Below are 16,324 nucleotides of genomic sequence, written 5' to 3' on the forward strand. Positions count from 1 at the left end.
GCACGAGAAATGAGTGAAAACAATAAGCACCATGCATCACTTGAGCATGAATTATTTAAGGATTTTTTCTCTTCCCCTCGGTGCTCTGAATTCTCAAAAAAAACCCAAAGAAAAGTAGGCCAGAATAGAGGAGGGGAGTAGATGGGAGCGAAGGGATGAAAAGGTACTCACTGTGGCACAATTATGATTTGAACAAAGCAGATGAAGAGGAAGACTAGGGAGGCACAAGCCACGTAGGCTCCGAACCTGTCATCCACCTGCTTGGAGTACTGCAAAAAATGGAAACAGGGTTATGTTAGTGGGAAATTTGACTGGCTGCCTTTTCTCCATAAAACCTTCTTGCTTGTCATCTGTTTAGGTCCTTGGAAAGCAGTGCTGGCAGGAAACAACTAACATTACAACCTCCCCTTCCCCCTGGGCAAGCTGTAAGGGCATGAACAGACCCAAAGGCCAGGGAACAAACCTCCACAGCTGGGTGGAGAGAGGATTCGCCATCTGCCCCTTGCACGAGAGGAACAGAAATGGATTAACTGTGACCAAGATTCTAGGTCACTATTGTCAGACCTAAGCTTCTTCCATGGGAAGTTTCCTCCAACAGCGATGAATGTTGCTAATGAGAAAACCTTATATTTTGTGCAGACGGCTTGGCTCGTTCTAATGATAGCGTGAGGATGCTGCGGTTTTCACACAGTCGCTCCTTCCAACTACTTGTCAACATACTGGTCACATGGGAGCTGCAGTCGATTCCCAAAGATGCTTTATTTAGCTTGAAGCATGGTTCTCAGTACAGACAATCTCAATGTTTGAACCACAAAATAAAAGGTGCTCAGAGCAGGTGAACTGCTAATTTCCCTAGCAGTTTTCAGCTATAAAACTGAAGGGAAGGAGTGGGGGGAAATTACATGCTTGAGCTTTTATCCAGTTCCACACTGATTCATTGAATAGCTGTAAATCCTGTAAAGGTCTGCTTTCACAATAGGTTTTAATTCCTATCACTGAAAAAGTGCTTCTAAATAGAATGATAAAATAATTAGTGCAAACTTATTGCTGAAGCTTTTTCCATTGAATAATGAGTTTAGCCTGAAGACCACTCAGGTATCCCAAGGATCTGTGTTTGGATTAAAAAAAAAAAAAAAAAAAGAAAAAAAAGATGACTTTGACTTTCTTTGGACAGTTAAAACCAGCAGTTTATACAGTACTCGTAATAATAGCATCTAGGTAGCTATGGACTTAACTGAATTTATTTTTGCAGCCATCTAGAGCCAGCGTTACCTCTGTTATGTAGACAGAGAAAATGAAATGATCTTTGCATCACAACAATGATATCTGAAACAAAATCAGGAAGCAATCAGCTATTTGGGAGCTCTGGGTCTGTTACTCCTCTTTCTCGCGTTTGTGAGATAGAGAACTCTACTTGTTGCTTAAAATGGGCTCCCAAAAATGACCAGAGTACAAATTGCATCCCAATGAACCTAGTGATGCCTGGGGTCCCTGGGGGAACAAAGGGCAGGGAAAAGCCCTTCCAGAGGTGATTTGGAGCTCAGGCAGGCTGAAGTGGGTTTCTCCCGTGATTTGAGGGTGATAAGGGGTGACTGCAACCTCAGTTTGGATTCCTCAAGGTCAGAGAAAGAGATCTGGTTTATTCTGGATTCCTTTACAGCTCATCATTGCAAATTCATGTGTTTCTGACAGGAATGCCTTGGTTTTCCTGCCCAGTGCTCCCTTCAAATGACTGCGACTTTCTATGGACATTTATATTGCGGTTGCCATGGAGAGCCACATTTTTTTTAAAGACCACAACTGCACCTCCAACACCTAAAATCTAGCTTTACCTATAGATATAAAAGCTTGACCTTATGCAGGAAAATTAAAACTCACAACAAGCCTGACTGACACGTTGCAATGATTTTTAGATAACATTACCTTTTTCTCCAAGTCAGGCTCCCTGAATGTTAAGAGGAACTTGCGCACGTGCTCAGAGCGTAACCGATCAATACTTCTGGCATCGATGGCACGGCCCAGAAACTCATCCACTTCATCTTCTGGGTTCATACTTTCCTGTGTATTCCTGTCAGGAAAAGGGAGCATAAGAGGACAAGATAATTTCCCCCTCTTTACTATATGTTATCATTTCACTGTATAAGAGCTGGAGGTTAATGGCATTTTGCTTATGACAGCTTCAAGTTAGAAAATGGATTATGAGCTGAGAGGAAAATTATATCAGCTCTAGAGCTCATTGCCAGTCCTGAGTCTACCAGTGAAATGATTTTATTTACTTGCCCTTTTTCTGTCCTACATCCATCTGTTTTCTTCCTTTGCAGTCTCTTTACTCTCCTTCATTCTCTAAAACTGGTCAGTAGTCTCCTTCCACAAGTCCTCTGACTTATTCTCCCTGCACTGGCTGTGCTGTCATAGCTGTTAGTGCTTGAACTGGCAAAATGATTTATGTAACCAGTCATATTTCTTGCTTCCCAATAATAAAATCTGTAAATATTTCTGTGAAAACTTCTGAGGCTGAACGATTCTCCATTTTTTGCAAAAAAATTGTTTACAGAACAAACATGGGAAAAAAGATGTGGCCTGACTCCCCACTGCCTCCCCTTCATGCAGTTATTTATGAGTATAGAGCATAAACAAACCAAAATTTTCTGATTACAAGATATTCACTTATCTCAAGCAAAGGCTGCAAAAGAAAAAGGTAGCAAAAGAAAAAAATACAATTTAAATTCTGCTTTCTAAATATGTGGAAAGAGATTTTTAAATTGCTTATAATCTTCAGTATCAGTGTGTTTCTGATGATCAGCTACAGCTTCAGAAAAATTAGGCTGATTTTCAAAAACTGCTGAATAAAACAACACTGAAAACTTCATTGCCCAGAGGCATTTTGCACTGAGGATCAGGAAACCTGAAGCACCTTCCTAAACTCCCTAGTTATTTTAAAAATCTAACAGGATTTTAATGACTTGATGCTGTCACTTTAATGGGCTGCCTTAAAACCAGCTATAGGCAGAAATTAAAAGCTAATCCTGAAGTGCTGTTTTTCTGCTCTGCCTGCATGATTGCCAAAGTTATCTGCAGGATATGTCAATAGTTACCTGTTGAAATATGCCCCCCACTTGCACTGGGGCATCTTGCAGTGGACAACTATTTCTGTGTGCAAACCCCGCGATGGCACAGCAACTTACAGCTTGTGTTGTGTGACTTTCACCTTAGGCACCCTGGAGAAAAAATCCCGAAGTCTGACAAGCACGATGAAAAGCTACACTGCTTTATTTTCTCGATTTTATTTGTGCATTTGTACTGCATAATAGTGCACATTGCACAAACATTGTGTTGCAGCCAGCAGGTCCCTACATGTACAACTGTGCTGGAACTGGAGACCACTCAAAGTAGCTTACAAACCAGAACATGACTCTGTTTTAAAAGTTAAAAGCCTCTTTTTAAAAGAAAAGGTCTCCCAAAGCTTTTTGCAAAACTCAACCAGATTTTAAGAAGCACTCTGTACCCCGACTCTACCATGTAACTCTTGCCAAGAGAAAAATAAATCAGGTCCATCTGCTTGTTTCCATTCCACCTCCCTTTGCCCCAGCCAGCGAGCTGAATGTGTCCACACCACAGCTTGCTCATGACGACACACACCAGCAGCAGCTATTTAGTGATTGTACAGCAATTGCAAACCTAGTTTGTCTCAAGGTCTTATCTGTTTTTTAGCCAATCTTAATGTTTCAGTGGGGTTTGGGAAAAGAGGGTTATATTTTTGGACTCTAGAGTTATTTAATTCCTTGAGCTTCATATATTCCACTTTGAAATTAAAAGTGGTTTTGTCCATAGAAGAACAGGATATTCAATTTACTCATAGATGCTTCCTTAGAGAAAAAACATCTGCTGGAGCAGTCAAGACAATGCTGCTTATTTTCATCCAGTCCTCACAATGTCTTCTGGACTCATAAAAATGAGCAAGGAAATCATTAGGCTTCGTATTTACAGAATGTCTTCCAAGATCCTGTGAGTTATTTACACATTTAGGTCATTCACGTTTAGTCATTTCATACCACGAACGAGAGATGCAATAAGTTCTCCCCTATAACCGGAGTGAAAGAGTTTGCTCAGCATCTTAGCGAACCTCAGTTACATTTCAAGTTCCAGTCGAAAAGCGTCATTCCGGAAGATGCGAAGAGAAGAAGAAACTGTCTGTCAGGCTTTGGCCTTGGCTGCCTCCAGTTTTGTAACAGGTCATTATCCTGCCGAGGGTACCTCTAATACTACAACAACTTGTGTGATTGCAAATGGTGTAGAAATATCCCTGCAGGTTTTAAATTGCTCTGCTGGGATATTTGCAGTGAGGCAGCTGCATTCGTGTAGACTGCAGGGAAGCTTAGTCACCTTGCATACACCTCAGGTGACTTTCGCAACCACTTGTACCCAAACTAAATTACTGTACAGCCAGTTTGGGTACATTTGCATAAATGTAATTTTGAACTGAAATACAAAATTGCCCCATGCCAAGGAGTGCCCCGGAGGCAGTGCCTGTAAGGCAGGGTTGAGGTACTGCCACAGACTAATTAAATTCATATGGGGAAATATTTATTGATATATTGATAACGTGTGTGGGGGGAACACAAGGATTTCAGGCTGACATGAAACTTCCAGAAACACCTCTTAGAAGCACTGCTGAAATTTCTCCAAATGCAGCCAATAAAAGATTGTTGCAAGGGCCAGGAACAGCACGAACAGAGCTTGGAGCAACTTCTGCATTCAGCTTGCAAATGTGAAGGCCAGCAATTAACCCAGAGATGCTGGCTGCAGAGTAATGCAAAAATGTTCTGCTGATTTAATTACTTTCTGCAAATGAAGAGTGTGACCACTGCCAAAGCTACACATATGCCATAATTTTAAATGCTTCATGCCTAGATTCAGTAACTATATCTGCATTTAGGCACGTAAGTGTTGGGTCCTGTTTTCAGAGATGCGTGGTGCCTACGTCTTCCTTCACTTTCAGAGCACTGATGCTCAGTTTTTCTGCACATGAAGGCATTGGATTTAATGCTTGACATGGTTAAGGTACCCGATTTTAACCAATGTCACCGTGAACATTTTCTGCTAGAGATTTTTTTTGCTAAATCTTTGTCCTTGAATTAAAAAGATTTCTGGATCAAGAGATCCTGAGGCAAATAGTAGCTTCTTTTGGTGATGAAGAGAAACAGAAAAGTCCTGCAATTTGTATAATAAGATGAAGTCAAACTGAATTAGCACTGGTAAATACACCATAATCCTTGCCAGCACTTAACCTATTGGCCATAACAGTGCAAGCAGCCTTTTTAAACTGAAGGAGAGACATTACAGTCCTTGGAGCAACAGTGGAGATGCTGTTCCTCACCAGCTAGGCGACTCTTCAAAGAATCACAGAGTGGTTGGGGTTGGAAGAGACCTCTGGAGATCATCTAGTCCAACCCACCTGCTAAAGCAGGTTTACCCAGAGCAAATTGCACAGGGATAACTCTTGTGGACCAGCAATGAGGCAGATACATCTGTCCAAAGTATATCTAATATCAGCCGAGTTCCCTGCAGCCATGGATGCAAAAAGAAATCCTGGTGACTGCCCTGGACATCTTGTACCACCAGTGAAACATCCCAGAGTGCACAGAGATAATGTTATAGAAATTGAGTTTGCAGTGAAGGGTAAAGGAAGGAGAAAATGATTCCTAATATTGCCATGTTCAAACTTATTGTATCCCTTTACTTTTAGGGAGTCACTGTCAATGCTCAGTCACTGTAATGTGAATTTTCCCAAAGCTGGATACTCAGGGCCTACAGAAGCATTTAGCTGCCCCAGCTGACAGAGCTCTGCTTAGTCCTGACCAACAGCCTGAGAAACATGATAAGGAGGAACAGCAACATATTTTAGCCATCAGTCTCCTCTACTGTCACTTATCTCATGCTGAGCAACCTTGCAATTAATGCCATTCAGTAGCACCAAATGTGAAATTATTATAAACACCTTCGGTACAGGAAATGCTTTTGTTATTTCCAGCTGTAGAATTTAAAAAGTGAACACAATTGTTTTTTTCCTCCAAAAGCAATTTTTCAAAATACCATTCTTGCTAAATTGTCATTTTAACCAATTATTTTAAAAAGTTCTATATAAAAAAAAAATGCTGCTTTAATGTGGCTGTATTTCAGAGCATGGAAGTTCGAATTTACTTTTTCAAATAAGCCATCATTTCTGAGTTCACTTTTACATATAGAAATAAGTAATATGTAATAATGACGAATATAAAATAGATACAAATAAACTCAAGAAACAATCTATGTATTTCAATACATTTCAATACCATCAATAAATTTGTCTTATCTGAGATGTTCAGCACTTAGACATACTTTACAGGAAGATTTTGTTCTCAGGATATTTTCAAAGCTATTTAGCAAAGAATACCGGGAGCAAGGGGAAGAGAAGCAAAAGAATTTTAATTACAAAAGCAAGTTAGAACCACACAAACAACTAAATGTTTTGAGGGCAGCGGCAGTTCTGAATGCACATCAGTCAATCCCATGCCCTCGACTGGCTGTCCCTCCAGGAGAAACCTCCAGAGAGTCCAGAGATTATTCTTGGCTGCTGGGCATTAAGTTTTGTCATTTTTTAATACGAGAAAAAAATCCCAAATCTCCAAACATAACAGTGTATGAGAGAAGTAAGTTTGCTTACTTGTCCTTGGGGTCTTCAAAACCCTGAAAGAAAGGAAAAGGACACAAGGGTTAGGAAACTGGCTGACCTTGAGAACACAAAGTGTCCTGAGAACAGCATTTTGAGAGGAGTTTTCAGGATGCTCATTTGTCAGGTGTGGAGGGAGAACCGTAGTGACCCAAGGCAATATTTTGTGCTGCTGTGTCACCAGGCAAACAGAGCAGTTTTAGAAAAACACATGCTTTCAGATATAAATTTATGGATGTGAAGATAAGGGAGATGCTTCAGCTGACTGCTGGCGCTCTTTGTTTTAGGTGTCTTCTGTTTGTCAGTCACCATTGCAAATGATAGAATGGAAATTATGCTGCTCTTATAACTGAGAGTATATTTTACTTGAAACAAAACTCAGACTTATAAGATGCAGCAACTATAGTATTCAACAAGGCTGCAATTCTCTAAGTCAAGGCTTTGCTAAGGGAGCTGGATGCATTATGATTTTCTCTTCAGGAGGAACCTCAAGGGGTGTCCTTCCTTCTCCTCTCACTGCATGCACACACAAAACATATTTTCTTGAATAAGATTTCAGGAATTATTTATAATTTTTGTAAAAGGCAAAATGTTCACAATTCCTTCAGGGCTACGTGAACTGAGTAAGTGTATGTATTTACCGGTCATCCATAGTTCAAGTGGGTAGCAGGCCTCAGAGAAGCCTATGTGCAGAGGCACAGTTTTATACGTTTAGCACAAATGTACCTTATAGACCGAACTGCATCAAAATGGCCATTTTGCGTGGGCTGAGACAAGATCTGTCCTCTGACATCTTGGCTTAAATTTAACTGAAGTCAAGGAAAGTTGTATATTTGACAAGCGGGGTCAAATACTCAGGCACAGAGTTTATAGCCTGTGTTCCAAAACATAAAACAAATGTAGCTGGGAGATAGGAAGAATTCCTTTTGTTTTCCTCCCAGAGATCTCAGGCCAAAAACCCTCAGAGCACGTGAGGATATTCCAGCTGCTGGACCTGCAGCCACTCTCAGGCTGGAGGCAGCAAACTGAGATTGGTCCTGACTGTAAAAAAGGAAAAAATCTTTGGGCAGAAGTGTCCCCACAGCTGCCTTGTCCAATACCATCAGAAACAAGAACGCTGACCAGACACTAAACGAGAACAGATTTTGCCCTCGCAGCTAGTTAGCGATGTGGAAATACAGTGAGAGGCATAAGTAAAGCCAACAGTCTCCCTGTCAGCAGCTTTGCAAGGGAGAAAAAGTGGTTTTGTTACTCAGGTCGACGGACACGACTGCGATTCACTAACAGAGCAATTTCCATTTCTACATACTCCATTTCAGACTAAAACCAAACTTCAAAATAGAAACTGCAACTCCAACTTAACCCATCAGAAATTCAGATAAGGTCTCTCAGTCCCATGTACTAACCACCAGGAGATTAATGTGCAGTGCGAATAAGGACATAGTAATGTTGATTCAAAGTCAGCATGCCCATTTATCCAAGCCAAAAAACCCATGTACTTTTTGATTTCACATTAAAGAGTGATGAAGCGATCATTCAACATCTTGTTGTATGGCTTTTTTCCCCCTCTGTTTAATCATTTTATAGTTGTTAGGAATATCTGATTGATTTATTTATTTATCCTCTAAGCAATGCTACAACAGAGTGCCAAAACCAAAAGCCGACTGATTAATCATGGAGACAAAATGCTCACTAATTTGTCCGATGTCATAGTCAGGCTGAAAAAAAAATAATCAGCTGAACACGAATAGCAACCAGCCAAGAAACGAGGGGAGAGAATCAATGAGAAAACAGCCAGTACTTGCTTATTAGATAGACATCAAGTTCACATTTCCAAGCTTAGCCACATGGGGACTGGATGGCTGACTGAGTCCCTAAAATGGTCTGATTTTCACGGACAGCTGCGTAACCATTCATTCTACCGAAACGCTGAAACTAAACACAGATCTCATACTCCTGCCTTCCAGGCGCACAAGTGTGAGGATACAAACCAACCAGATCGAGTTATCAAAAAACCTCAGTAAGCATATCCTTAAAAAATTCCCCAGTATTTCAAATGTGGAAGAACACATAGACTGCACGTTTAACTGGTCATTTATATGGGTGATCACTTGATCAACATGGAATTTGTTTCTCCCCTGCTTCTCTCCCCTAGCAAAATTGTTATAAGGAAAATCTATAAAATAATACAGAACTAATTGTTCTAGCTTTTCAATTTAAAATAATAAATTGTGCTTAAAACCCTGGAAATTATTCATGCTGGTAGCTCAAATTAAATTGGTGTTCCAAAATTAAAAACTCCAAAAAGGCATATTTCAGGTAAAGCAAAAAAGGAAAAGATTATTACATTTTCTTTCCTGGATCTTCATTTAACGAGGCTAAATATTTAAGAGTGACTTGAACTTTAATTAGAGAGAATCAGCTTAAAATTAAATGTAGTAGGAACCTCTTTAAGTTAAGCAAATTAAATGATTCACTTCAAACATTCTCATTTCATACAAAAGATTGTTCAAGCAGAATTGCCAAAAACGGAATTGTTATGGAGAAGGTCTGCAGGCTTATTTTTGGAAAAAAACTCTCAAATGCAGCTTCTTAAAAACTGGTTGTTTTTTACAAGAGATCCTTCTTATTTGCACTGAAAGACTTTGCCAAGATACAGAGCAAATATACCTCTAGGATCTGGCTGAGACCAGAGATTTTCTTCCCTATCCACTAAAGAGCCCGTGTCTCAATCACATACCAAGAAGCCTTTTAAGTAGAGGAGATGATCATGCGCACAAGGTCACGCTGTCCGCCCCGTTTTGGGTTGTGAGGGAAATTTCCCCCTGGGTTTTGGTTAATGTGCTTTCACCTCCTCCTACTTTGTGGGCATACCTGGTTCACTGAAAAATCTGCACTTAAATTACTTCCTTCCCCTTGCACAAGGCTTGGGCACTAATGACACATTGGTCTTATTTCTTCTCTGCAGCTGGGAAATAGTTTAGTTTCTCGAGGACTCAGATGCTTTGCTCCAATTAAAGCCCTTTGGCTCGGCATCAGGCTGCTCGCATGAATTGCAACAGTCTGTGTTACACACAGGATAAACACTAAGCACAATCAGTCCTGCAGAAATATGGTCTAAATAGATTTGTCTTGATTCCTAAAGGACTAACACACTCATGATCTAGTAGACAAGCTTCCAAGCTCAAGCAGAAAGTAAAATAACGGGGGCTGCTGCTGTGAGCATGTCTGTAAAGCCGCTGCCCCGCAGCCCTGATCTCAGCTGCCTGTGCTCGCTGCCAGGGGCTGCGCCAGCCTGTTCGGGCACACAGCAGGTTCTGAACTGCCCAAAGATATGTCAAGATTGGTGTTTCTGCACACACGTATACAGAAATCTGAATGCCCAGACAAAATAGCTGATAAAAATGAGGTGCCTATTGGTTCGGTGAGGGGATAAGGAGAGAAACAGCCAATTCCTGGAGTTAAGTATATAAATCCCCTCTTGTCTGCTTATGGATTTGTGCCCAGCAGGCCAAAGCAGTGCTGATGGCTTTCTGGGGTGCTATGAAGAAAACAGTGGGAATTGGCAGTGGGGATGAAAATGACAGAAGTGGTGACGGCTACAAGAATCAGACAGAAAGGAAGATCATAGGAGTTCAAGAATAGCTCCATCACTGTGATGATGAAGTAGCCCTTGTTAGGGCCAGAATTCCTTTTCTCTAGAAGAGAACATAAGGCATGGGTTAGATGTTATCGCAGTGCAGTACTAATGGACTGCTGCATATAGGACCTCATGCAATTTTTATTCAGTCTCATTTTAAATATCCCTGATACTGGAGTTTCTCCCCTTCCCCCAGGAGGCTGCATTATTCAGCCATCGGATTGCAAACGTAAAGACAACAGCATTAAATAATCGCTCTGAGACTAAGGCTGTTCTCTCTGACTTCAGGAATATTAACCCAAACTTAGCTGAATCAGCTCCCTTTAAGGCAATAGCACCTACCAAACAACAGTCCTGCTCTTTCTTCTTTTCTACATGATATTCTTAAAAAAACCCCATATTTTTAATGGCAGGTCAGGTGGCTCTGAATTTACAAGCACTTTTAATGACCATCCTCAGTGGGACTAGACATGTGCAGGAGGAAAAGAAGGAGTGTTATATTACTGTATCTGTCCCTAAGGCTTACTATTTTATGGGGGATATTTTATGAATATCTATTGTGCTAAAAGCTCATATGACTGCCATCTCTCTGCTTGACTTCTAAATTAACTAAGCCCTTTTCTTTGAAGATTAAAACTGATTCCTTAAATAGAATGATGAAGTGTTTGTCAAAACCATGACAAGCTGACTGCTATACCATAATGCTTCAAGAACCATTAGAAATAATAATTCTAACTTTGAGAACATTAGCTGCAATTATTAACATATTGTGAATATGAAAAGTGGAATTGACTTTACATCCTTTAAACTTTTCATTTAGCTCCAAAAATAAGACACTAGAGGGGCTGATGAACTCTGTGACCTTCTTAAGGGCAATGTGGCTGGAAAGCATGGATTCTACCTGAAAAACTTTGCTGGCAACTTCAGCAATGACTGTAAGAGCAAAAATGACAGAGAAACTAATTTTTCTTGTCCTTTTTATCTCTAGAACAAACTTGAAATGGGACTCACATGATGTTAAAGCAGAAATCAAAAGAACTTTAGACTTAGGGCCAAGGAGAATAGGGACAAAATGAGCTTTGTAAGAGGTCTGGCCAACTCACAAAGCAAAGGTGCTTCACAGAGACAGTGACCATGGAAAACAGTAAAGGAGAATGACAGGCTGAGAGTGGATGCAGTTAAAAACAAACCTGGTTTGGCCTCACCGTGAAACTAATTATTCACATCTGTTTTCAGCAGTGTTATACATTCTGCTTTTGTCCCTGTGGTCAACAAGGCAAGGCTATTAAGACACATGCTGTCAGGTGTAAAAGCAGAAACAAAACTGAAGGACTTCAAAGTACTCAAACCAGAAATAACACAATTTCTATACCAGAGTCTAGAAAAAACTGGCACGGAAAATACTAAGCCTGATAGGAAGGATATTTAACAAGCATCTAAGTGCAGAACAACAAACTGGCAGAAAACCAGTTTAATGAAACAGATTATATGATGAGTGTGTCTGCAATCACTGGAACACAGACTAATGAGCTCCAAAAAGGAAAGCTGAAGTGCTCCCTTTCTGCAACCCACCCTACTTGATAAACAGACTTTCATTCCTCTGCGCTGCTCGCAGATGGTAAAACTCTCTACTTTGTTCTACTCAAAATGATTTCATATGCAGCCCCTGGCTGGCAGACTGGACCTGGCCAAATTTATGAATTTTTTTGGCCCATCAGATTTATATCTACAGAACATAAGCGGTTGAAGTCAGTTTTTCCCCCTTAACTTTTAATTCACTTCTGGCTCTGAACTCACATCTCTGAGAAGTGCAGGTTGCTCACACTTTCCAGTTTTTTGTGAACTCTGAATCCAAATTTCTTTAGCTCAAAGGCCATGTTTTCAAGCAAAATGGTATATGGTTCTGCACCTCACTTGTGAACCGTTACTAGAACTTGCAAAATAGAAAAATACATAAAAATAGCTAGTTCTAGAAATGCTCTGAATTGGGTTCCTGGCTCCTTAATCTCTGCCCTTTCCTCTCTACACATCCAAATGATGATCAACACATGACAGAAACTACTGTCAAATATCCTTCTAATCAGATGTAGACAGGCTGAATCCAAGCCTTAATTGAAATCACCCACTGGCACGGGTGGGAGCTGCTCACTCCCTCTGAAAACCAGACCCAAAACTGCTGACCTGCATCCTTTCATCATTAAAGCTTCTTGTCCTCTTTAGGAAGCTTTGGAAATCATTCTGGTGAGGGCCTCAACTCCAACTCTGATGTCCACTTTGGCTACCCTGTCACAAACATCAGAGGAAATGTTTCTGTGAATAAAGGGAAATTGGTATCTTTATTTCTGTAGGCTTAATTTAGTCCCACTCAGAAACTGTCTAACATTTTTAGTACTATTTCACTCCAAACCACCTTTTCCCATATGACTATGATGTATCCAAGAAAAGGGTATTGAATGGTGGAAAAATTATCAGTGCATGAATTCCAAGTAAATATTAAACTCTACTTAAGTTTCACAAAAGCAACATCAGACCGGCAGTTACATCTCACTGACTCTTATCCCTCTGTTAAATAATTTAATCAAGGCTGATGGCAGATCTTGATCAAATAGAATAATAGTTAAGTTTGCAGATGAGGATACAAAACTGACAATTTGAGCAATATACAGTGTTTTTTATATGGCTCCCACCCATCTATTATATATGAGATCACAAGGAACACGTGAATCAGGCAAATCACCTTTACAGAAGCACCAAAGCAATTATATAGCATAACTGCAGGACAGGATTCCCCTCCGCTGCTGTTTGTGAGCTTTCTAAACCAAATTGGCTATATAAAACTCAGACTAGACTAACAATTTCCTCTCAGGTCTATAGCAAGACATGGAAATTACAGCAGAAAAGATTCCTCGAGGGTTTCTCCCTGCTTGATTATGAGTTCAGGGGATTCTGCACACTGCAATAGCAATGAAAAAATAGTGGGTCAAATTCTTTTCCACTGGGCACCCCTGTCCAGCCCCGCTGACGTCAGTGTTGCTGTCACCAGATTTAGCAGATGATTGCTGGAAAAGAGGATAATGGTGACCTCTAGTTAAATGAAACCTTTAAAAGGAGGGTGAACCCTCAGTGTCTCATTCATGGACTCAAATCCACTTATCGTTGATGGGGCTGCACTAATGACGGAGGAAAACTTGCCCTACTGAGTTTTTTTTAAAAATTTTTGATGTTTAAGGAGTAGAGTTGGCACAGAATCAGCTAGAGTGTCTGTTCCTCTAATGCACCTGTTCCCCAATTTTGATTTCCTTGCAACAAGAAAACGTATTGTAAGGGCAACTTGGAGACACAAAGGGAGGAAGTGAGCTGTATTTGTCATGCAACATGCAGAAAATTGTTTGCTTTAGGACAGGGTGAATAGGACAAAGAATTATATTTTATGGTTGAATGACCAGGCTTGTAGATGAGTGCTGTTTCATTAGAAAGTAAACAGCAAGCAATCAAATATCATGTAGAAGACTGCACGGAGCTCTGAGCAGCGCCACAAGGAATCAGGCAGCGCCTACCTGAAAGATGAGCTTGTTCTTTATTGAACTGGCCATATCCAGGATGCATTTTTCTAATCTCGTCTCACATTTTTAACATTTGCATGCAGTCATATTTCCTACAAATATATAATCCCTATTTGATTTTATTTTGGTTTTTACTTTGTAACTAACATTGATGTAATACGCAATTTCATTGCAAACTAAATGCTTCATTAGTTGCACTCAGACTCATGACAGAAGCATGGTCAGACTGAAATCACTATTGTAGATCTTCAGGGTTTCCTCTTTCTGTTCCTAAACATCCTAATGTTAAACCTTTCCAGCAGCTGAAAAAATAAAAGGAAATCTGCCAGACATCTACAACTGGGCTTAGTAATCACATTAGGCACTCTGCTCACATTTGATTATAAGGACTTGGAGGTACCTGTTTCTGAAGTAAACCTTCCCCAAAGCTTACATCAGTGGAACAAGCTAAGATGCTCAGTCATTCTAACCAATGTGAAATAAATACAATAGCTCTATGGCAGCCTTAAGATCCAACAGCAGGACTTTCCATGGCTGAATAGATCTCATGACACAACTAATGCTTTTTTTTCAGAAGCCAGAGAGCACTAGGCTGTGTCACGCCTGGTTACAAGACCTCAAAAATGCCCAGTGTCTGCGTGGTTCAGAGTGAGCACTGCTGCTTATCGATGAAATGGGAAGCGCTCAGAGGGAAACAGGAACAACCACGGGGCTGGAAAGCAACAACTTGGGAACAAACTTGATGAGGGAATTGGAGCTGAGCAAAGGCATGGTAATAGTCTTCAAATACTGAGAAGATAACTGAAAGAGGGGAAAATGAAACTGTCCTCTGTCTACTGTGAATAGCTCATGCAGCACCGTGTTTTAGAATTGAAGTGAGGCAATCTGAAGTGAAACATCAAGAAAAAATAATCAAACTGTTGAAAAGGATGCCCAGGAACACTGTGGGATTTCGACCCTTCGAGGTTTTTAAACAAGGGCTAGACAGATAGCCCATGTTTAAATATCTGTCAGAAATGTTGAGGGTATAGCTGACTCCTGTACTAGGGGGAAGATCAATGCCTCAAAGTTCTGTGTAGCCTAAATTGGAAGCTTTATAAATTCTTTACATCTGTCTCCTATTAATCTTACATTTTTTATTCCCTGTAAATTCTCCTAATATAGATTTTTTAATGTTATTATTTCTATATTTGCAAAGGATTTTGCAATGCTCTTCCAGACTGAAAAGTTCTGAATAAAATAAATAAAATGTTTTCAGGAAAACTAGGAATTCCACAAGCTCCTTACAGAGCCCTTTGCAGTTATGGAGAATGATTTATCAGTATCTTCCGTCCTTACAAACCTTCATGTATTTGAAGACTTCTGTTTCTACCAAATCTTCTTACTTCTAGACTAAACAAACCAAATACTTCAACACTTCTACCCAGATCACGCTACTGAAACTCTCACACTTTAGAGGTGTTAAAAAGATGCGTAGATGACGTTCTTAGGGACATGGTTTAGAGGTGGACTTGGCAGCGCTAGGTTAATGGTTGGACTTGATGATCTTAAAAATATTTTCCAACCAAAATGATTCTATGATTCTCCTAATTTATAATTTTCTCCACTGGACTATCTCCAATTCATCCACATTCTCCTAAAGGATTGTAATCCCAAACTGGATGTGGTTTTCCAACTATGGCCTCAAGAATGCTGAGCAGGGTAAAAGATGCAAGAGAATCATTTGTCATCTAGGACAGCCCTGTCATTTTGGAAGGTATCAACATTTGCCATTTTATCACTGTTTATAGCAAACCTCTTCCAGTTTAGTCAAGTACAATCTTCCAATTGTCTTTTTTTTTTTTAATAGTAGTTTTGTTTTGCTGATGAAAACTAAGACATGAGTATTATTTCCAGAAGTCTAAAATGCATCAATATTTATAAAAGGACCTGAAATCTATACTGGGAAAAGTAAAGTATTTCTTAGTAGTGTATAAATATTGTTATAGCTATAAATATACCTGTACTCTCAAATGCTTTGAAGTCCATTTCTTTTGACCCTTTTGCAATTAAAAACTGGACCACAGAGATAGAGGGGTAGACAAGGCTGGCTTACAGATACTTGGGGGAACGCTGCTCCTTTGTGTACAGCACGAGCGGTACAAAAGTCTGCATTTCCAGAGAGATACAGTCACTGATCCTGGACTGACTGCTTTTGTTTAGGCAAGAAGAGAACATGTTGTAAAAAGCAATAAAAATAGAAAGCAGCTGTGCTCCACTCCATCTCTTTTCATACTCTGTATACAGCCACGAAGCTGATCCTGTCCAGGCTTCTCTGGACAGCCCTCCACCCATCCCACGCCTGCTACATGGGGAACATGGCCCCATCCAGGACACGGGCTCGTAGGGCCAGCGCTACAGCAGAGGCTGCCA

At 40.2% G+C, this 16,324-nt stretch overlaps 1 protein-coding gene across 1 annotated transcript in view; it reads right to left on the bottom strand.

The window, feature by feature from the left end:
• Positions 1-16,324, bottom strand: part of ADCY5 (adenylate cyclase 5) — a 210,938-nt gene that overhangs the window by 25,062 nt on the left and 169,552 nt on the right. Inside the window, exons 9-11 of the mRNA XM_065637644.1 lie at positions 6,704-6,726; positions 1,924-2,068; positions 172-269 (exon numbers count right to left, since the gene is read on the bottom strand). Coding sequence (XP_065493716.1) covers positions 172-269; positions 1,924-2,068; positions 6,704-6,726 — 266 coding nt within the window. The remainder of the gene's footprint in view (positions 1-171; positions 270-1,923; positions 2,069-6,703; positions 6,727-16,324) is intronic.

Source organism: Caloenas nicobarica, chromosome 6 (assembly GCF_036013445.1).
Source record: "Caloenas nicobarica isolate bCalNic1 chromosome 6, bCalNic1.hap1, whole genome shotgun sequence".
In the NCBI taxonomy this organism is placed as follows: Eukaryota; Metazoa; Chordata; class Aves; order Columbiformes; family Columbidae; genus Caloenas; species Caloenas nicobarica.